General features: G+C 45.2%; 1 protein-coding gene across 30 annotated transcripts in view; it reads left to right on the top strand.

Annotated features, from left to right (window-relative positions):
* Nucleotides 1-21022, top strand: part of EXD3 (exonuclease 3'-5' domain containing 3) — a 296493-nt gene that overhangs the window by 60574 nt on the left and 214897 nt on the right. For 16 of the 30 annotated variants that reach the window (XM_083807581.1, XM_083807576.1, XM_083807571.1 and 13 more), the window contains one exon: nucleotides 6070-6184. The exons of 3 other annotated variants lie outside the window; for them this stretch is intronic. In XM_083807581.1, coding sequence (XP_083663707.1) covers nucleotides 6170-6184 — 15 coding nt within the window. In that variant the 5' untranslated portion in view covers nucleotides 6070-6169. Of the gene's footprint in view, nucleotides 1-6069; nucleotides 6185-6233; nucleotides 7531-21022 lie in introns of those variants that run through there. 11 more of the 30 variants (XM_083807568.1, XM_083807573.1, XM_083807565.1 and 8 more) reach the window with 2 other exon arrangements.

The raw sequence follows: 21022 nt of genomic DNA, 5'->3' as shown, positions 1-21022 counted from the left end.
AGGTTTGCAGGTGATGAGGCACACTGGTCTGGGAGCCCTTCAGAAGCTCAGAGCCAGCAGTAAGGTGACAGGAGACCATGGGCAAGCTTTTTTCTCTTGATGCAATGAGCCTCTGTGGCAATTAGCTTCCAAGAAGCGAGATAGCAAACTGTCTCCCAAGTAATTCTGGAGGTGGCAGGAATACTTAAAAGAGCCTTGTATTTACTTTGTCCTCCGTAGTTGTGACTCTGGATTTACAAGAAAAAAAGACAAACATTATTCTTACCAAATGCCCTGATAGGCAAATGTCTGGGTGCAGATCTGCGTGGGACAGGCAGCAGCAGGAGCCCTGCCTGAGCGTGCGAGTGCCTGGGCTCTTTCTTCTAACTCACGTGTGCTTTAGGAGTCACCGTGTACCTCAAACGGGAGAGCTTTAAAGCAGAAAGCACTGAAGCATCATATTTAAAGGTCTTTCTGTTTTCAGGAGCTCAAGTCCAAGCTAAGAATTTTTCTTTGATTGCCTTCCTTTGGAAAGGAGGATTCACCTCATCGCAGGGGGTTCCGTTAGATTGCTTCTGCCCACCCTGTGGTACAAACCCTCCTTGCAGCACCGCTGCAAATTGACTGAAGTGCTTTATCTCTTCATTACCTTCAGCCAGACGCTGCTGGTAAACTCTGCCCTAGCTGGAAGGGACGGGGTGACCCAGCTGTTTGAAGCTGCTGCTTTTCTAACGGAGGCTCACCTCTACTATCAGGAGCAAAGCATCCTGAAGTGAGCTGCTGGCCTGCGACGTGCACTGTCAGCTACAGGCTGAAAAGGCTGGGGGGAACTTCTCGGTTTCTGATGGTGCTTCGCAGGGCGAGTACCAGCATGCGCCAGTTGTTTTCTTCTTGGTATGCTGTGGATGTCAATGACGTGCTGGACATGTGTGCAGGAAGACATGCTCTCTGGTGTGCAGGGCTTTCTCCATGGGTTCAGTTTTTATTTATGCCTGTGGTGTCACAACAATTTGCTTATTATTGATATTACTTACTTGAACAGGAACTTCCACTAAAAATACATTTGTGCCGAACTGGTGGGTTTCACCGTGTTGAGGGTGACAGCTTTGATAATACAACAGACTTTGATAGGCATCTGATGATATTTTGTCAGCTGCTTTCTAGTTCTAATGTCAGAAGTAATGAGGCAAAAGGAGGTACTCTAGAACAGCATTACCCTACCGACTTCTGTTGTATTTGGTCTGTTTTGAGCCTTCAGCTGTTCCAGTGAATCTTATGGTAATAATGTCATTAAATGACTTCCTTAAATGTTCAAAAATCAACGACCATTTTGTAAAAACTCCATTAAACTGAAGCAGAGGAAGAGCAATCTCCTCATTGGGATGAATTAGGTAACCTGGATAAACTCGGTGAGCGCAGGAGGCGGCTGTTATCTGCGTGGTCTCGTCCCGGGGGGTTCCCACGGCCACGGCTGCCCTCGCGGTGCTGCGCAAGCCACCTCTGGATGGCTCGGGAGGGAGCTCCTCAGCCCACCGTGGTGGTGGAGGGCTGAAGTTGCCCGTGGCTCTGTGCACTGGAGCAGTGTTGCTTGTAGGCACTGGCCTTCTGCTGCTTTTTTTTTTTTTAATTCCTTTTTTTTTTCTTTGCTGGTTCAGTGCCTTTTTTTCCCATATCCTTATCATAAAGAAATGAAGCTTCTATTTCTGGGTAGTGAGAAGATCTATGTGATAAACAAATGACTGTAAAATAGGTGGAACTGCTATTTGCATTTCAGCCTGAGCTACAAGGAGACCTAGCATATGTGACTTTTTTCCGCTTTGAAATAATGTAGGCTACTGAGATTGCTTGTAAACAGTCTCAGTACAAAGAGGTCTGAGGTGACGGAATTCAGGAATGGGGCAGAGGCTTTGGCTGCTGTAGCTTAGCAGTCTGTAGTATAGTGCTGGGCAGAATGAAATACTGGGTTTGTGGCTGGCCCCAGGACTGCTGAACTGGGTTTAGTAGAGGAATCAAAGTCTGAAAAGGTCAATGAAAAGACACCCGTGCACTTTGGATGAGGCGTTTGGTAGGGCTTCTGGGGCTAGCCTTACCAATGCTGCTCATTCGTTTGTTTTCTAGAAAGGGATCTGTGCTGCTGGATATCTCTGGCTGTGTGTTCTGCAACAATAAAGCAATAAAAGCCAGGTTGCAAAAATGTGAGGTAGGCTTAGAAATCACAGTATGGAGAAGAATACAAATAAACATCACTTCCTTGTAGTTGTCTTCTTCTTTCTAAAGCTTTAAGTTACTCTCACTTCATATTTTCAAATCTTTTTTCCGTCACCAAGCAGAATAGAAACCTACTTCTTGTTTTGGTGACACTGTTTTGTGAGGAGAGAGAAGATTTTTCTGCAGGCCCTCCACCCGGCTGCTGGGCTTTGAGGGAGGCACCAGCTGTGCCAGGGCTCGAGAAAGTCTCGCTGGTGCAGCCCCCGCAGGGCACTAACGCGCGCGCTGGGCGAGATTTGCTGCTCACTGCTGCCTGCTGGGCTCAGGGTTCGGGACTCTCCTTTGCGCAGTGCTGGGGTGGCCCTGCTTGAACTGAAATCGCGTAAAAGGAAGCCAGCGGCCTCCAGTTCCTCGTCTGGTGTTATCTGTGGCCTCAGCTGTTACTGAGGAAGCAGGACCATGAACTCTGCTGGTCAGGCTGCAATGCCCCCCGACCCAGCGTCACCTTTGGGGCAGTTACGAAGTGAGGGCAGTGCAACTCTCAGACACGTATGAGGCCTTTTGCTTCAGAGCATATGTGTTATTCAGGACGGCTGCTACAATCGTCGGCTCATTTTGCTTAAATATGAAGCAAAACTCTCCTGCCTGGCACTCATCCCGAAATCAAGAGCTCAACAGCACCCACACCTGCTCTGGAGAAAAATCAGACGTCTCTGGTGAAGCAGTTTGGCAGCAATTTGCTGAAGCTTTTTACTTCACCTGTTCTCTGCTCGTTGCCGTATGGGAATACTTTGAACCAGGCAGAAGACATCCATAACAGTGACTGCCTTCTAATACGCTGTTTGTTGTTCCCCGTTGTAAACTGATGGCAGCATCCTGCAAGGTGCAAGATGTGAAGTTGTGCTTTCCCTCAGGACACACTTAGGCCTAACTAGGGCTGACCAAACGCACCCACCTTCCAACCCTCTTTAAACACCCCAAGAAAAACCACCCCACAAGCTTGATCCTGACTGCAAAAATAGCAGACAAAGAATGAGAGGATAGCCTTTTTAATGAAGAACAAATGAACTACATTTAATACTAATTCCTAACATATTCTCATATGATGGGGAAATAAAAACAACAAACAAACAAACAAAGGCTGGAGTGTTTTTAAATAATTCAAGGTTGAAAGAGGCCTCGGAAAGCAATTGGGACTTTTTCTTACTGTTCAAGAGAACAGAAGTAGTGCTTCAAAGTGTCTTCTGGCAAGAAACCCTCACTTTAATAAATTATTGGATGCGTCTGTTTAGTGCCAGTGACTTGAAAAACTGTGAAGCAATGTAGAACAAAATGGAGACAGGTATCCTGCAGCAAGCAGTGTTTTCTGTTGGGGTGAATAACGGAGAACAGTCTGGGGTAGACGATGTTTCATTGGAAATCTCAGCCTTGCCTTTGGGCAATGAGATTTGTCTGTGTTCAACTGTGCACATCCCAAATGCAAGGAGTCTTTTCTTAATGTACAGCCTTCAGCAGAATCGCTGAATTGAGAAGAGTCTGACTCTGTCGGACTCTTGTTTCCATGTAGGTATATGAAGATAAAACCGCAGGTAATTGAAGTAACTCAGAAAGAAAGAGTAGACAATGGATTCAAAATGCCAGATTTCAAAGCAGTGTCATTCGTCTTTGTTTAATACTGCTGCTTTCCCTGACAGTTTCGGATGTGTTTCTCCATGTGCTATGGGACAGCAGAGCTATATATTCAGTTCTGGGGGAAAACCAATGATAGAGCAGGGGATTGAAGTAGTTGAACACAGACGCCTTTGCCTGAGGTGGTCACCGAGTCTCTAGGCAGTCAGCAGAGAGAAGCGGGTGCTCCACGGACGTCTGCTTAGAGCTGTGCCCATTGCGGTGCACCCCCTGAGGTGCCCCTATCTCCCCTGGTCGGAAGGGAGCCCCGACGGCCAGGTGGGATGCAGGTATCTGCTTGTGATAGATGGATCCCATCCAAAGTGCCTGTGGAGAGGGGCTGTGTGTCTCCAGAGCTGCACTGATACACCCTGCGGTTGGTTTGAGAGCTGTGATGTGGGGATCGCTGTGGCCTTGGAGTTTAATGAGCAAATATAGGAGCTAGTTGTGGGGAACAGAAGCTTGGAGATGTACATGTGGGTACGTGGTAGGATGGCTGCCCTCCGGCCAGGCTTCTCCAGAGAGAAGACTCTTCCTTCAGTGGGGCTGGTAGCTCCATCAGGGCCTTTGGGGTGCAGCCTGTGTCTTGGGGCTGTCCTGCACCCTGTGCACCAGAGGCTGAGCATGTCTTGCATGGGTCTGCTCTCGTGGCAGCTCTTTGCAGTTAGCTGGGCGTATCTGATGTGTTGTTTAACAGCTGTTCTAGATTGACAAATGTGAGTCCAGGACATTGTGACTGAAGGCTTGGGTTTGGTTCCCTGCCCCTCAAAAGTCAGTCCTTCTGGAATTTCTATACAATGACATTTAAAAGGGGGTATAAAAGAAATTTTGTCAGAGTTCTGGGAATCTGCCCAGGCGCGTTTGTGTCAGTTACTCTGGTGGGCTCCCTTGGGACACAACCTGAAAAGCCATTGCTTGCAAGTGGGGAAATTCTTCTCCTTTGCCCAACTGCTGAACAGAGCCAAATTCTTCAGAGTCCGGGACCATGAACTTGCCATTTCAGTGGGTTTGTGTTCTTTGGCAGATCACGGATGAATTACAACCCTTTTGTTTTCTAGGAGGCTAATGGGGAAAACTGTGTTTAGGTTAAAAGTATTTGCTCCGCTGATATCTTCTTCCTGCCCTTCTCCCCCCTCCCCCCAGTTTTATTTTGGCTGAAGACCTTAAAGAAAGAGCAGGCCCTTTGCTGTTGCAAGATGTTGAGATAATTCTGACCCCCCAAGGCCACATTTTACAGCTGCTTGCACTTAGCAGCTTAGTGTGTGATGCTACAAAAGGTGACCTTCGCAGTGCCTAGTAAGAATATAAACCTTTGAATCTCCCCTCTCAGAGTGACGTATACCTAATGCTCAGTGTGGGCTAGATGTTTCTGAAGTTACGTATCATCTTCAGAAGACAAGGAGGCTATTACTCTGAGGACATCCGGATGTGCTGCTTGCTCTGTGTAATGTCCTGCTTGATGGTGCCTTCCTCATACTGCTGCTAACAACAAAAAACAATATGCTGATGTACCTTTAGTCTCTTGTACAGTGACTTAAATCACTTGTTGTTATTCCTAGTACATTTGTATTTTTCTAAGCATTTGTGTTCCACCAGCACACTCAGAGTGAGTACTCTCAAGGGGGAATTTCCTTCCTGATAAACAATTCTGCAATGTGATTCAGCAGGAAGGATGTTGTGGTTAAGGCACTGGATTGGGATTTGGGAGACATGGGTTCTGTTCCCAACTCTACCACAGTCAAGATGTGATGAGTGGAAGGGCAAGCAAACAAAGAGGAGGAGCTGTTTAGCTGTGGCAAGAACATGCTTTCACATTGACTGTCTAGTTTGGAGGTTAGATAGGTCTGTTTTTGGGTTTAGTTAATCAAGTAAACAGCGATAAAGACTCCTGTATGTGCAACTGAAATCTGAAAGCTAACCTTGCAGTACTCCAGGAATCTAGATTTAGTTTTAACTCATGTAATGACTTTCATGAGGTTTCGGATACCACTGTTCAGTGTTTCTTAGTTGACTTTAATTTACCAATTCCCTGTTAAGTTCTCTGATCTCTAGGCAATGTACTATGGTTTCCATGAGAAGCCATATGCTCATATAGTTTCTACGCTATCTTGTATGCTTACATGCCAAAGCTACAGACCATACATATGGTATTTCCTTTGTCATACAGGGTGAGGTTCCTATAGTTTGATCATAACACTGCATCTTTCTTTTCAGAAGCAAGAGCTTGGACTACCAACTCTGAGCTGTAGACTATTAAGCTCAGCATCTTAATTCGGTGCCACCTTTGGGAGGATGAATCAGGAGAGCGACTCAAATGATGAGCCTGCTGGTGAGTTTTCTGCTTCTCGAGACATTTGCCTGTCTCTGGGTCATTCAGCATCATTTGCTTTCCATTTATTTTCCTTAGTGCTATTGGAGGAGAATGCTGAGTCACAAGCAGAGCAGAAGCTCTGAATTCGATTCCACATTGCATATCATGAAGGTGACCAGATCTTTGAGGTTGCTTGGGTACACAGCTAGATGTCAGCATTCTTATATTTCAGGTTGAAAATTTTTAAAACAATTGTTTTTCTAACTTCCCACAAATTCAGAAGTGCCCCATCTTATTAGTATATTACACAACTCATTCAGATTTCATCCATACTTCAGTTTTCTCATGAATTGCTTCTGTAATTGCTATAAAAAGTAAGACTTGGGGAAGATGCACACACATTCTGTTGTCATGTTATGTCCCACAAAGTTTCAGTGTCAGGGTCATTGCCGCAGAGATGGAACGGACAGGAATTTGTTACTTACTCTGGCTCAGTTCTGCCAAGAATTTCCTCTCTTCTTCCATCCCCTTCTTTGGTTACTGGAAGTCAGTATCATCTACTACTTCTGGATGTTTCTGCAAAGGAGAAGGGCCTGGGAGACACACAAGCCAGAAGCAGCGCCTGACAGCCTCCCAGGCTCTTGCTCAGCTGTGTGCTTTTTTGGATGTGTAAAGGAGCATTCTTAGTTCTGACGTGAGGGCTATTTTTTGACAGTTTTCATTGTTCCCCACTCTTTGTTAATGGGTGAGGTCTTTTTGTCTGATGCCTTTTTCAGAAATAGGGGCTGATATAGGAGCTGTCGGTTTATTTTTTTTTGTCTTTGTAACATGTCCTCCCCTTTTTGGACTTGTTCAAGCAAACCCATCCAGACTATATCTGCCTGACAGGATTATTAGGATATCCTCTTACTGGGGTGGCAAAGAAAGCGGTCCTCATAGACACCATTCTTCTGCCATTCTGTTTTACTGTCACAGCCCGCATGGGTGTATGCAGTGTAGGTTGGTGAGTTTGGGATTCAGAACATCTGCCTACACTGAGAATCTTGCTGTTGTCTGTGGATTTGAATCTGGGATTTCAAGAATGGAAATTTTAAGAAAATTCTTCTGTTAGCTTGGAAGAAAAAGAGATCATTTATTGTTCCTTACAGTCCTGCCAAGCTGGCTATGGGGCTGAGAAGGGAGAATCTGTATTCTGTATTACTCTGCATGCATTTTTTTTTACTGTGAACAGATGAAGATTGCATATCAGGATGCCATGCAAATTCACGAGTCATCTACAAAAGGACTTGGAGGCAGGATCTTTGGAAAAAGGCATTCAAGGAGGCCTTCCATAACACAAATCATCCTGGGTGCTCATGAGAGAGGTGTGGATCACATGGTCAAAATACTCACAGGTTGCTCATTGCAACATTATTTTTCTTGGGGTAATAGAAAATATGCTTTGAGTTTTGATCCACTGTCTAAGAAACAGGCACTAGAATGAAGCTGTCAAGAAGGACACATTTCCAGCGTACAACTACTGTGTATTTTACACCTTCTGCTGGAGTGCTTAGTACTGGTCAGTCTTGGAGTCAAGGTTCTGGGTTACACAGGTCTGATCCACTGATGATTTATATCTTGGCTGAACACAGGGATCTTCAAATTTGGATCTGTTTGCGCAGCTTCTAGCACCAGCGCTCTGTAGCCACCCAGTAAGTGTTCCATTGTCAATTCATTTCATTATCTAAGCCTTGCTGCACTGTAGCTATAGTTAGAGAGGAAGGATATTATAATCTTGTGAAAGATTAAAATATTTTTACTGTAATCCAGCTGGAAGGGTAGCACTTTTCTCAGGGTAGGAGACAGCCAAGGTTTTTCCCATTCTGTCCTCCCCTTGTATACAGGAAGGAAGTACTGGCAAGGGCCCCCTCAGCTTCCTGTCGACTTTGGAGCACATTTCCAGACACTACCTTCTCCACCATCCATCACCCAGCCTAGCCAAACAATCACGGCAGTGCAACGGGAAAAACACACGTCTCACATAAACACTTTGGAGGCAGCATGAGTGCAAACCTCTGGAATTCATGCACAGGCCAGTCTGATCTGTAAAACTTTGACAGCAGGTTGCTGAGGATTTTCTTCCCTTCCCTTCCCTTCCCTTCCCTTCCCTTCCCTTCCCTTCCCTTCCCTTCCCTTCCCTTCCCTTCCCTTCCCTTCCCTTCCCTTCCCTTCCCTTCCCTTCCCTTCCCTTCCCTTCCCTTCCCTTCCCTTCCCTTCCCTTCCCTTCCCTTCCCTTCCCTTCCCTTCCCTTCCCTTCCCTTCCCTTCCCTTCCCTTCCCTTCCCTTCCCTTCCCTTCCCTTCCCTTCCCTTCCCTTCCCTTCCCTTCCCTTCCCTTCCCTTCCCTTCCCTTCCCTTCCCTTCCCTTCCCTTCCCTTCCCTTCCCTTCCCTTCCCTTCCCTTCCCTTCCCTCAAATATTTCAATAATCAAAATTCTCCTTTAGAATAAGCTTTAAAAAGAAAAAAAGGGGGAAAAAAAGAAAAAAAAAGGGAAAATGGTAACAGGTAAAGGAGCTGATGCTTGGTAAAGAAGCCACCAGGACTGTGGAGCCTTAAGCCAAGGAGGTGACTAGGCATGCTCTCTGGTTCACAGCACCCCAGGGTGATGTGTCTGGCCACAGGGGAAGGAAGTAAGTGGCATTACGGAGGCAGAGGTTTCTGTCAGGTTTTCAGGGTAGGGCAGTGACAAGGCAAAAGCGAGTCTGATGCCTTGAAAGAGGAAATAAATAAGGTGGAGGCCTCACCATTAAATGAATCACCTTTATAGAATATGACTCCATGCCTCTCTCCAAGAAAGCACTCTGAACTGAATCTTGATCTTTTCTTCATATTAAACAAAAGTTTAAAAGCTGCATTACAATATTTGGGTAGTATTTTCAGGCTTATCTGCTCTGTAACCTTTTCAAACCATTCCTTAAGCCGTCAATTTGGTTTTCTTTTCTTCAGTATGGCTTCAGTATTCTTATCAAATTTGAGCTAGGAATTTCATTTTGATAATCAAAGCAGCAGTCTTGCCTGCAATAATTAGCTGTTAAGAGGTGATGAGCACTCACTGGAAAGCCTCTCGAGACAGCTGTGTAATCCTGTTGAACAATTGGATGATTCAGTTATTCAATCTGTTATGAATCCTCATAACAGATTATCGGGAGTCTTAACTTGGTGGAGAAGCAACTTTTTTATGTTTGAAATTTAGTTTTCCTTGTACATCAAGCTTGAATGATTTATGGTTAAGGTTGAACACCTAGCGTAGTCTCTATGGGCATCCACACAGTCAGAACCCTGTCTATGTAACCATGTTCCTACTCTGCATTTTCCAGTAGTCCTCGTGGAAGCCATCTTATTATCCTTTGGTGTGAGATGCTTCAAAACTACCTCCCAGGAGGCTGCGTCCAACAGCAAGGGGCCCAGATTGTAGTTGCGAATGGAAGGCGGGCTGGGAAGGCTATCAGCCGTCAAAGCAATTGCACCTGCCCTCCTCGTTCTGCATGGATGTTGCACATATTGAACTGCACCCCGCGTTCGAGCCCCCACGGCTGCATCAGCCAAGTACATTGGCTTGTAAATTAGCATGGAGTTAGAACACCTCTCAGATTTCTCTGTTTGTGTCATTGGAGAGCTGGGGTAAAGTTCATTTAAGAGTCCAGCTTAATAGTAAATTTAAAACTCGCCCTAAAATTTCCTCTGTGCGTACTGGCCTACGTGGCAGTTGTATTTGTAACATCCTTCAGCGCAGTTGGTACTTTCTATCGCGTGAAAACCAGTCACTAACTCTTAACTGTGTTGAGACTCAGAAACCGCCCCAGCTCCATGCTGGCTACCTGCAGGAGCGCCTTCCTGCGGCTGGTGCTTTCCCTCTTGTCTGGCTCACGCTCGTGTTGTCCTTTGTCTGGGCTTGTAACGGATGTAAGCTCCTTACATGCCTTCAAATACTCTGTGGGGCAGAAACTATTTCTCATTTAAGGTTTTTACAGAATGTGATACTGTGAAGTCCTTGTTTAAAATCTGAAGGCATTTCTGAAATGCTAACATTTATTTTGAAGTCTACCAAAATGAGGGCATGAGTAACACCGATTGAAAAGGAGGTAAAATGGACTGGGGCTGGGGAGGATGGTAAATAGCAGTGATAGCTGTGTTTTTGTAAAAACAATAACAAACAAACAAAACCTGTCCCCATCAGGGCAAAGGCTTAGAATGAGTTAATGTCAGATTTCCCCCCACTGAGGGCTGGGAGTAAATGCTGTCAGACTGAAGCTGTATCAACTTTTAAAGGCAAAAAACAAAACTTAACAACCTAGTTTCAGGTCCTGCCTTAGACCTGAAGTCCCCAGACAGGGAAATGAGACTGTTGAATGCCACAAACTGTTTATAAAAGTATTAATCTTCCTCTTTGTGAAGGTGTTTGACTGTACATGGAACAGCATTCACGTTCACAGCATGCAAAATTTCTTAATTTCCCTGCAGAAAGTAATTTGTTGCGGGATTGCTTCTCCTGGACGTCCTCTTTGGAGGAAGAAGACATCACTAATGGGCAGTGGGTGCAGTCTACTCAGTTCCTACATCACTGATCTCTTGTTTTACTCATCTAATTATTCCCTGTAACAGCAATGGGTTAAAGGAAAGTGAGGTAGGGCTGATTTGTTGGCAGTGTCCCTGTAAAGCACAGGAGTGCCAAGGTGAAATCAATCTGCCACACGCTAGCCGAGCAATGCAAGGAACGTGGGGTGGCAGAAACGTGACCAGATTTGCTCGAACCACCAAGCAAAAGGGCTGCTGTGTTCGCAGGAGCTGTGAGGGACGGAGGTGCTCATTTCCAGCACCTGTGGCTGTGAGGACTGATGCTTCTCAAGGAAGCGAGAGCGGGTGGGGACTGGCGAGCCCCTTTTGACATGCTGCTGGCTGTCACGGCTCAAGGGAAGCAAGTCCTCAGGACCGCGCAAGTCTCTGAGAAGTCAAAGAAATGGGCTTGTGATGGTAAATGCTGTTTGCCCAGAGGTACAAAAACACTGTGATGATAAAATTTAGTGCAGATTGGATATAAACTGATCAATAACAAAGAAGTCTTCTGTGAATTGCCTTCTGGTGTCTATGTTCCCCTTCGCAAAAAGGATCTGGTTCTTTCACATGTATTTAGTGAAGGCAAAGGTTCAAGTTAAATCCAGCAGCCCCACGCAATCTTCACAAACTCCCAGGTCCATGTTACAAACTGGTGGAAAATGTACTGTGAAATCAAACAAGCACTTGCCAGGGCTAGTGAATCAGAGGCAATTAGTTGTAGGAGGTGAAATCACGACGTGTGCCACAACGCAGGACTGTATTACTGCAGCACCGTGCCTGTGCAGCACCTTGAGTGCTTATAGGGCTTTCTGCATCCTACTTTCTCTAGCTCCATAGCCATTGATTACTGGATAAAAGTCCTTTTCTCCAGCTTGAAAGGAACCTGCAGGAGCAGAGGGGCTTGCCTGTGGTACTCAGATGCAGATCTACTCACCCAAGGTTTCTGCCCCTAAACAAAAAGGTTTGGGCGTAGAAATCCAGCTTCCATTTGTGGGGAAGGAGGAACGGCTCTGCCGCGGCAGGGATTCATTTGTGTTTTAGTGGGAACTGTGAGGCAATAGAAATGTTCTGCTCCGAGTCTAAAGCAGTGTTTGCTGTGTGTGTGATTGTGCGTTCTTTTAAATTAAACTATTTTGCAAGCACTTCCTTCCTGCATTTCTCAGAAGGAGGGAGGGGGGTGTGCAAAGAATGTTTAACTGCCTTTGACGGAGGAGGAAAACTGAAGAAAACAAGAGATGCAATCCTAACTACTGACCTTTTACTTGAGCTTGGTGATGTTTTTCAGCAGCAGAGCCTCCAGGGAGTAACAGCATCCTCCTTGCTATTGTGCTGCCTGCCCAAAAAGGGGGCTAAAGTTCAGCTTTTATGATGTTCTCACTCTGGGCTTGTGGGAAAAAGGCCACATTCCCTTTCTTAGGTCATACGAGTGCAAGAGATGACAGAGTCTACAGTCTAACCCCAGGACATGAGGCCGGCGCAGAGTGAGACTGGGATAGGCAGCTTGGTAAAAATGCAGTCAGCTTTTTCTCCTTACGAGACTCACAGCAGGTGGGAGGGTAATTTACATTGTTAAATTAAAAAGCACTGATTTATTTTATGTTGGTGTGTTATTGTTTCATAAAAGCACATGAGTTGCTATTACTCATGGTGGACTCTTGCACTTTATTGTTAAATAGTCCTTTTCCAATTTGGTCGACAGTTACTGGAAACGAATGGTGCCTCTTGTTTTTGCCTTAGTGGGTTACTAAGCATAAAACAAACCCCCAGTCTCCTTCCTGACAAGGTGCTGTTTTTTAGGGAACCCTCCACAGTTTTGAGGACTGAGATTACTGCAGCTGATGTTCTCAGATAGCCTGTTTGTCCACCAGACTGTTTATTCCCTTTGCGCTCTAGAAGGGGTTAGGGGCTAGCAAGCCATCAGGCCCTTCACTCCCTAGTTCAGGTCTGGCTCCTCATCCGCTCTTCTTTCGGTCAGCGTCGTGGTCGGCTGGCTGTTGCCCGTTCTGTTACAGCTTCTAGCATTTCTGTCTGTTGAAGTTTCCTTCAGCCTCATTGCAGAAGTTTTGCTCGGTGCGTATTGACCTGGAGTTTCTAAATGGCATGATCCTGCCTGTGCTTCCCAAAGAGTGGAGCAGAATTTGGGGGCAGAGGAGGTGGTTCTCCCTGTGAAGGCTATCTACCTTAAGGACAGAGGTACTGTTTACAATTGTTTTAAAGTTGCTTTAAGACATAATGTTTACAAAATAAACCTGGATGATCCTGACGTCCGTGTGTTTGCTTCTTCCAACAGTGCTTGCAACTCCTGCTGTAGATGAGGGCGCTGCAGCATCTTAGCCTGGCCATGTTGTGCTGCAGCAGACTGCAGCAGACTACACATCTGTGGCTGATGTGTATGAGTTAACTGGACTTTGAGCCATGTCTTTTGCATGTTGGAAAATGTAAACCTCAACATGGTATCTACCTACCTGGCAATTCTTAGAAGAATATGTATCACTATCTATTGCGTCTACCTATTATATAAGTAATACGGCATCCCTGTATATGTCATAGGGGAAGGCGCATGTTCTGGCAGAACAGAGCAGATGGAAATGGTGAGTGATGCAGCAGATTAAGTCCAACTGCAAGCTGAAGGTTTTGCTCCGTGCCCCTCTCCCTCGTGCCCTTGTCCCCAGCCCTGGGTCCATGAGTCATCCGCTGTGCTCCAACACTGGTGCCTTGAACCCTTTGCCGAGTTGCTTCACTTCACTGGCCCCACAAAAAGTGCCCTGCGTTCTGGCCGAGTTAGCTTTCTGCCAGCAGCGTGGGTGGGGCTGGCTCCTGAAAGTTCTGCCGAGGGCCAGGGCCATGCGAAGTGGCACGGCGAGGGGCTCTCTGCTAAAAGCAGAGAAAAAGAGGGGAGGGCCCAGGTTGGTCTGTGTACCCGCACTCACATGCAGCATGAATAGAGATATAAAGAGAAGTCACTTTTGCTTTTGAATGACTTCTGCTGGCATAAGTAAAACGTCTTGGCACCAGCGAAGTGGCGAAGTACAGACAGATACTCATTCAAAACACTTGCAGTATGTGCATATGCCAAAGTACACCTTCAGTGGCTGTTAGATGTCCCCCCGAGTCATGCTTTCACCTTCCTGGTGTCACACATGTGACATGGCAGAGCAGCTCGACAGACCTTGTGATTTTCTTTGTTCTTTTCACATTCAGCCTTGTCTTCTGCAGCATTCTTCCAGTGGCTCTCTCCTTTCTTTTCTTGATCCTCAAATTTGGTAAATACAAGTGTCTTGTTGAGGTATGCAAGCGTTTGTGTTTTTGGAGGTAAGAAAATAGTATGTTTTTAAAAAAACTTGAAAGTTGCTTAATATTAACCTGTTTTGGGGGCTTGAAAGTATTAATTTTCATGTATGAAACAAAGCACCTGTGGCAGTATGACATTCAGTTCGGTCTTGGCATGGAGCTGGGTATCTGTACTCGCCCAACTGCCCGCTTCCCACCAGCTGCCACCCAGCGAGCAGCTTCAGCAGCTGGGAAGAGCTGCCGTCTCTGCTGAGTTCAGGGAGCAATGCCATTTTTTTCAGAATCAGAGCTCTTGGCTCTATGGATCATTCATTTAACCTTATTATTTAACCTTACTTTAATTTTGCCTAATTTAAGGAAGTTTCTCTTTTGATTTTCTTCTGTATGTTCTCTGTATTTAGCTACCCAGACATTGGGAGGGAGAAGAATTTTTCTGGGGTTGTTTGTTTTTTCTTGGGAAAAAGAAATAAAGATTTATCGTAAGTTTTCACTCTTCAGGGTTCTACCTCAGAAAAATCTTCTGTAAAGAAATTTTCAGCTTCTATTGCAAGAAGTATGTAGCAAGCTATCAGTAATTCAGCATAACAAAAGTTCATGCAGTTCAGAGCTTTCATGATTGCAGTGAAGCTTTTCTTGGGATTTTTAAAATGTCCTAGACATTTTAAACAATTAAAAGAATTTCTCAGCAAGGAGAGTGCAAGCTGGGGACTCTCCAGCAGATGTAATCACTCAAGGAAAACTTTGTTTGGCTTGGCTGGGTCCTGCCTTCGTTCCATGCTTTTATCCCGCCGCCTGTCTTTGTCTCTCAGTCTTTTGCAGTGTCTCTCTGTACGTCTTTGTCCGTCTTTCCCTCTTTCTGTCTGCCCCACATTCTCTTGCAGGCTGAATGGGACAATGTTAACCTGGCTACTTCCAAGACAAACAGCAAATCAGATTGAAAGAGGGGGGCCTTTGGCTGTCAGGATCCTTTGCGGTCACTCACTTCCTAGAATTAAAGGCTGGGAGTTGATCTGTAAGCCAGCCAAGCCAGAGACAATGATTGGGTTTCCATTTTGTTCCTTTGATACTGACTTAAATATGTGCACCAAATACAAAAACAAAATTTACATAAAAGTAAGTAGAAATCCACTTTCTTACACAGAAATGTTCTGCCCTGCATCGTCTGAGATGGATTTGCATCTCACAGGTAGTAAAACTCACTTATTTTTTCTTGAAGGACTTTGAAAGTCTTGTCTGCTCTTAGGGAACTGATTTGTCATTGAATTCTCGACTGTGGTGGTTTTATTTTTATTTTTTATTTTTATTTTTATTTTTATTTTTATTTTTATTTTTATTTTTATTTTTATTTTTATTTTTATTTTTATTTTTATTTTTATTTTTATTTTTATTTTTATTTTTATTTATTTTTTTGGTAGCTGTGAGAAGATGGGTCTAATGCAGCTGAATCCCGGTGGGCAAGAGGAGACAGTATGGGTGCTCAGCGGCTCCAGGCACAGCTGGGGGACGTTGAGTCCCTGTGGCCCCTGCCTCCAGGGTCCTGGTCTTCAGAGGGGGACTTTTCCAGAGCTGCCGATACCAGGCTAGAATAATTATGTAAGAAATGACTGTATAAACAGGTAGATCCATACTGATGCAAAAATGAGGGAGATCAGAATTGGCACCTGCTGTGGTTTCTCTGGTGGTTCTTTTGAGAGACTTTGGGCAAACTGCTTCACTTCTCGGTGCCTCTCTGTCCCTGTGTGCAGAGGAAATGTGACACCTACCTGCCTTATCAACTGTAGTGTATTGCCTGAAGCTCAGCTTTTTAACCAACACCTGCTCAATGTAGAAAAGGTAAAATACAGAGGATTGTTGTCTCCCAAGCAATACACGTTACTGGCAGGTCATTACAATAGTGCTTCATTGAACACTGCTGCTTTGCAGTGTGTCTTAGTAGCATCGCAAGACAGTGTTCAAGTGGTCAAATTAAACGCTGTGAAGGGACTGCATTTGGGAGATGAGCACTTGCCTGTGTGCAAGCCTGATAGGGAGGTTTCAAACACCTTTATTTAAAATGTCTTATTAAAAAAAAAAAAAAGTGGTGGAAGAGTGCAACTTAGAAAATATTTTAGGTAACTGCAGCTCACAAACTCGTGCAGAGTGTGGTAGGTTGTTCAGGTAGCTTCGTATAGAGCTTGGGGATGTTTCCGCATTGCCAAGGAAGCCAGTACAGACTTCCCAATGCATCTGCTTTAGTGCTCTCAGGAGTCCAAAACCAGTGTCTTCGCTCCTGGACCAGCTGCAAGCCATTATGGCTCATAAATTGTTGCATCTCCTGGATGGAATATGCTCTAGAGAGCACAAAGAATTATTGAAGGTAAGTATTACAATCAGTCACATCCCTCACACTTTGAGATCCCTTTTCGGGATCGAGTTGTTGTGACTGTGCATGGGCACTTTGATGTTTTAATCCCTAGCAACCGCATTGTGCTCTCCTTGGAGAGCTGTTCCAGTCCACCTCCTCACTGCTCACTATTACCGAGTCCATGTATTTATTATCCTTCGCTTCAGTATGTGATTGTAGTCATTTTTCAGGTTAAGATTTTTTACACTCTACTACATCATCGTTATTCTAACCATATGCTCAAATAGTTCTGTGGTGGACTAGCTATTATAAGGCAAATTATTGTTAATACCAGGTCTTCAGTGTCAGTCCCTGTGTCTAATAGTGTACAATGACACAATTGTTCTTGTGAATGACTGGAGCAGTGCAGCGTATGGTCTGGTTCTTCCAGGGGACATGATGACATGCAAAAGGTCTTAATGGATATTTTATTTTAAATTGAATATACATTTGAAATAAGCAAAGCTATGAAGAAATAAATGCGTGAAAGATTGTTGAACTGTTTCAGAGTTAACAGCTGATTCTTGGATACCCCAGACCAAAACATTTGGCAGTATAAATTTTGCTCTGAGGCTGAAGACTGAGGAGACTTTAACTCCAGTCCACAGTAGGAATGAACCCTCAGGAAGTCAGGCTGGAACATGCTATCCTTCTCCTTCATTTTTTGTTTGATTCCACGTAAACCTTTATTCTCTGAGTGGTTTACATATGCCAAACGTCTCCTAAAACACAGAGGGATGTCCCACTTCCACCCTCTCACTTACCTCCTCCATCTTCCTTGTTGAACACCCCATTCTTCACGCTAACAAAGCAAAACAGCAGCTGGCAATTAACTTTCCAAGCTGTGCTTGTATTTTTTTTGTAAAATACCTATCTCAAGGTATACCTTATCCTCTCTGCCTGCCCACGGGGAGTTTTTCTCTTTTCCCAGTTGAACAGGAGTGATGTATTAAAGGATGTGAGAGCTGACTCTGGGTCATCCTGTCGTATTGCTCAAACAGTTCCTTGTTTCATTTTTATTAACTTGCTCTGGAGCTGGAGGTTTCTAGCCAAGTGTGTTGCTCATGCACGCAGGTGACAAGAACATGAGTGTGAAGACCAGCTCCTTTCCCCTGCTCCAGAACCTTCAGTGGGACAATGTTGTGCTTTTTGGACACAAGCTGGTTTAGTGCTTTAAACTGCAGCGTTATTTGGCTGAACCAGCTTGTCCTAATTAGTGGGCACCAGTGATTGCAGCACCATACTCTGCTGTGTGGCTCTGACATGTTTCAAGTTTCCTAATTGATTAGTAATCATTTTAGTAAGGAGTGATAAGGTTCCCTCTCGGGCACTGATGGACTTTTAAAATGTTTAAAGTAGCTACGATGATTACTTAGGTGGGTTGAAAACCTGCGGGCCTGAGAAATGCCTGTGAAATGGTGACCAGTGCCACGAACTGCTTTATAATCCTTTCTGGCTTCCCTGTGTAGCAGTAGTGCCATTGCAGCACCCCGATTCACTGTACCTCTAGCCATCAGCAGTCCTTGAAATGAATACAGATTTTTGGAGGCTGCAGGACATTGCAGACTAAGCTGTTCTTCAGTTTTGATTCAGCAGTGTAACTCAGTATCTCACACTAAAAAGACTTTCCATTGGTATGCATGGCTCATATAACAGCTCCTCCACTGTTTCCTGCGGGTTAGGAGGGAAAGGATCTTTCCATGCATAATTTAATCACATTCAGCAGTTCAGCATTTGGATTTTTTTCCATAGAAAATCTATAACATCTTGGTAGTTAAGTCTTATACTTTTAGAAATGTCAGTGTGTGTGCTTATCTTGTTCATTCAGATAAACACCTCTCAGCATCCTGTTTTTCTTATGTCATACGAACAGGAAGAGAACGATTGTTTGAGATGTGCGTCAGTCATAATTGTAACCAGGCAGTCACGTTACCCTCCCCATTTACCATAGAAACCAGCAAATCTCTTCAAACATGCTGGTGGTAGCTGTTAGGTATCCTTTCTCTTCCACTTAACCTCCCAAGAGCTGTAACGTTGCAAGTCCTGTATAGTAGGACCTCTCAATGATTTAATTTTATTTTTTATCTAAGATGATGCACCTATAAATTTTGCAAATCAATACCCATCACTACTTTTATCTTAAGTAACTGTGATGTCTTTTGTTCTGTCTTGTGCCTGTTGTTAAACACACTGCAAACTCCGGGCAGTGGTACTGCCTGAAGTACTAGGCAAGTCTGGCCAAGCTTTTGCCTGAGTGTATGTAACTTCTAGAAAAGCATTTGAGCCAGACAGATTTTTGAAAGGCATTTGGCTATTTTGCAGTCACTTAAAGGTGACCTGGAGAGCTTTGTGCATGTAGGGAACACATTCTGCATCTGGAGAACCTTTCAGAGGAGCTGGTAGTGTTGCTGGCACCTTGGGGTGGGATTTTTGAAAGCAGCAAAGGGAACAAAGATGCATTTGAGAGACATGTTTTCTGAAGGGGCTAGCTTTCTCTGGCAATAGTGCCAGTGCTGGAGATGTAGCTTTAACCTAACACCGTGAGATGTAGTTAGTTAGAAGAAGTACTTTCACCATTATTTTCTTCAAAATAAGCAAAACAGTTATTGCACTCTGCATATGGAGAGCATGTTTCAGCCTAGGCAGATGGGTTTTCTCCAATTTAAATTTAATTACATTATATGTAATATTTCTTTACAAGAAATATTTTTAGAATCGTAGAACCACAGAAGGGTTTGGGTTGGAACAGACCCTAAAGCCCATCCAGGTCCAACCCCTGCCATGGGCAGGGACCCCTGCACCCAGCCCCATCCAGCCTGGCCTTGGGCACTGCCAGGGATGGGGCACCCACAGCTTCTCTGGGCAGCCTGGGACAGGGCTTCACCACCCTGTGAAGAATTTCTTCCTCATATTGCATCTAAACCTGCCCTCTTTTAGTTTAAAGCCATTACTCCTTGTCCTGTCACTACACTACCTAATAATGAGTATCTCCCCGTTCTAGTCTAATCTCTCATGATTAGAAGAAAGCTACTTTCTCAAATTATCATGTAAAGCAAACCACTTTGGTTCGACGCACTGTCCCCCAAGAGTGCAGATCACAGGCGCCGACATCTGTCCTAGGCGGCTGCTACCCACCGCCCGTCCCCGCATGCGGGCAGGGATCCACGGTGTGCGGAGCTGGTGGCACCGCCTGAGCGTTCACCTGGGGAACCGCAGCCCGAGGGGCAGAGGAGGGCACTGCTGGCCTGGAGGTGCTGGCATCAGAGGGATGGCAGCAGTCGGGTCCGAGGGGAAAGCAGGTTCGGGAAGGCGGCAGCGCCGTCTGGGCGCAGCGTGGGGCAGGCCGCGAGCGGCAGCGCCTGAGGCGAGGCGTAGAAGGGGCTGGCGGGGTAGGCGTCCTCCAGCTGCGCTCCCAGCGTGCGGGCTGGAGATGTGGAAGTCGGCGAGGGAAGGGGCGCAGCACGCAATTCTCACACATCTGCATTTTCAGAAATTGACAGATAAAATCTGGAGAGCCGTTTGTTTCAGTTTTCTGTACCTTTTTTCTCCCAGCAGAGGAAGGCTAGAAATATCATAATCTCCTACACTATTATCTGCTGCACGTTTAATTATTTTTTTTTGTTTTTTAACTCATGGGAAAGGTTCCTACAGATTGTAAGGTGTGTGGTGGTAAGAGCAGATGAAGAGGAACTGTCATGCAGATAGTGGAAAGCTGTGAAACTCAAAGTCAAAAGTAATAAATGGCAAAATGTAACGTGTTCTTAAATTTCGTAGCCTTGTTTCGATTGTCAGACCTCCTTTGATTCTGCCTTTGTTGACCATTAGACGATAAAAGCTGCATTTTTTTTCCTTTGCTGCTAAAGTAGGTTTCAGTTTTAATTCCAAAGTGCTAATCTTGTCTCCAATACTCACCATTAATTGGTGTTTTAGCTAAGCTGACAGCTTTAGTTTCTGCTAAACTGTGCGTGCTGAGGAGATAACCTGCCTCCAGAAAGAGAAGGTGGTGCTGCTGTCATCTTGGCTTTTTCCCTCTTGCCTACCTGTAGATAACTTGTCAGTGTATTATGATCTACAGAACCAGTGTTATAAAAAGTAATGTTCCAAACTGAGTGGTCAAGAGTGGTGTTCCCCAGGGGTCGGTGTTGGGGCCCATCCTCTGTAATATCTTTATTGATGATTTGGAAAAGTGAATTGAGTGCACCCTCAGTAAGTTTGCAGATGACACCAAGTTGGGGAAGTATCAATCTGCCAGAGGGTAGGGACTCCCTGCAGAGGGACCTGGACAGGATGGGTCGATGGGCAGAGGCCAATGGGATGAGGTTGAACATGGCTAAGTGCCAGGTCCTTCACTTTGGCCACAACAACCCCATGCAGCGCTACAGGCCTGGGGGAGAGTGGCTGGAAAGCTGTGCAGAGGAAAAGGATCTGGGGGTGTTGGTTGATGCTTGCCTGAACATGATCCGGCAGTGTGCTCAGGTGGCCAAGAAGGCCACAATGGCATCCTGGCTTGTAGTGCAGCCAGCAGGACCAGGAAGGTGATCGCCCCATGTACTCTGCTCTGGTGAGGCCGCACCTTGAGTGCTGTGTTCAG

Source organism: Anser anser (assembly GCF_964211835.1).
Source record: "Anser anser genome assembly, chromosome: 21".
Lineage (NCBI taxonomy): Eukaryota > Metazoa > Chordata > Aves > Anseriformes > Anatidae > Anser > Anser anser.
Note: the sequence above shows the minus strand (reverse complement) of the source record. Positions and strands in the feature narration are given on the sequence as shown.